General features: G+C 35.3%; 1 protein-coding gene across 4 annotated transcripts in view; it reads left to right on the top strand.

The window, feature by feature from the left end:
• The window catches only part of FGD4 (FYVE, RhoGEF and PH domain containing 4), a 200,841-nt gene extending 200,142 nt beyond the window's left edge, over positions 1 to 699 (top strand). For 2 of the 4 annotated variants that reach the window (XM_007452186.1, XM_007452187.1), the window contains exon 17: positions 238 to 699. In XM_007452186.1, coding sequence (XP_007452248.1) covers positions 238 to 492 — 255 coding nt within the window. In that variant the 3' untranslated portion in view covers positions 493 to 699. The remainder of the gene's footprint in view (positions 1 to 237) is intronic. The other 2 variants (XM_007452184.1, XM_007452185.1) reach the window with 2 other exon arrangements.
• The last annotated feature ends 722 nt before the right edge of the window (positions 700 to 1,421 follow it).

The following is a 1,421-nucleotide window of genomic DNA, read 5'->3' on the forward strand; positions in this document are numbered from 1 at the left end:
GTGTGGGGTCAATGAATTCTAGCTTATTTAGGTGTCAGCACTCATTCATCAATTCACTCAGGTGACATTACGGGTGGCCTCATACACAAGCACTGTGCTAAAAGCACTGGATCCCCATCTCTCTCCATGGAGAGTTCACAGTGCGAGTCTGTGGAATGGTGGTAAGAAAGGGGGTTTAGTGGGTGCCGGATCACATCTCACCATGTTTTTTCTTTATGTACCATGCTTTTTTCTTAGGATGTCAGAGCCCAGGCCACCATTCCACTCCTGGGCTACATTGTGGATGATATGCTGAGGAGTGCAGACCTGCCACACAGTTTCAAACTGACCCAGTCCAAGTCTGTGCACAGCTTTGCTGCAGACAGTGAAGAACTGAAACAGAAGTGGCTGAAAATCATCCTTTTAGCTGTCACAGGTGAGACGCCAGATGGTCCTAGTAATCCAGCCACTTTGGACGATCATCCTGAACCTAAGAGAAAATCAGAATGCTGAGTTCCAGGGCCTACTGCAGTATGGAGGGGGGTCTCAAGATTTACAGCTCAAAACATTCTCAGCTCTCCTTATTCATCTCTTAGCACTTTATGTTGAAAAATACAGGCTCATAAATGCATCTTTGGAGGGACTATTTTCCTATGTTTATGTACTCTTACTGAAATTAACGTGTAGAGCCATTCTACCCATAAAGTTTGAAATAATGTGAAAAATGGAGCATTTTTTAATGAGCTATTCCTTGAATATGTACTTTTGTCTTGGAAAAAACTGGTATCAATTCTATCACTTCAGGTTAGAAAAGGCCACTTTCATTTAAGAAATCCTTTAATGTCTTCACTTACACATGTAGGATTTATAACAGTTTGAAAGATATACCTCCGTGTTGCCAAAATAGATCCACATTAAAAATAAAAAATACAGGGACAGTTTAGGCTATTAACTTATTTAATTTAGTTTATAAGCTCAAGCTGCATAAATGATGTACATTCTTTTAAAACAAAAGAAAAAGAACAAATTGTTGGTATTCAAACTTTCAACTTATTAAGATACTTGTTTTTGTAGAAATACTTCTAAGAATAAAATATCTTAAGTATATAGCAATTATGTATATATATAGTATTAAATACAAATATATATATATATATATATACACACACACATTATACATGCTTTTCTCTTCAACTTTAAGTTCATATTTGTCTCTAATTTATTTTTTAAATATACAGCATGTTTTATCTTGGAATTGACCAGTGTTCTAAACTTAAGAAATGTTTTTGGTGATTTATGTTTAACTGATTCACATCTAAGGGTCTTGATATTTTTATAATAAAAAGCTGTAATTTATGTGGCATGGGATATATTAGTGAATTCCAACAGTATTTTTAAAGTACTATTTTTCTTTGTCCTGTGCCTATTTAAAACAGTGCCTC

Source organism: Lipotes vexillifer, unplaced genomic scaffold (assembly GCF_000442215.2).
Source record: "Lipotes vexillifer unplaced genomic scaffold, Lipotes_vexillifer_v1.1 scaffold1, whole genome shotgun sequence".
NCBI lineage: Eukaryota > Metazoa > Chordata > Mammalia > Artiodactyla > Lipotidae > Lipotes > Lipotes vexillifer.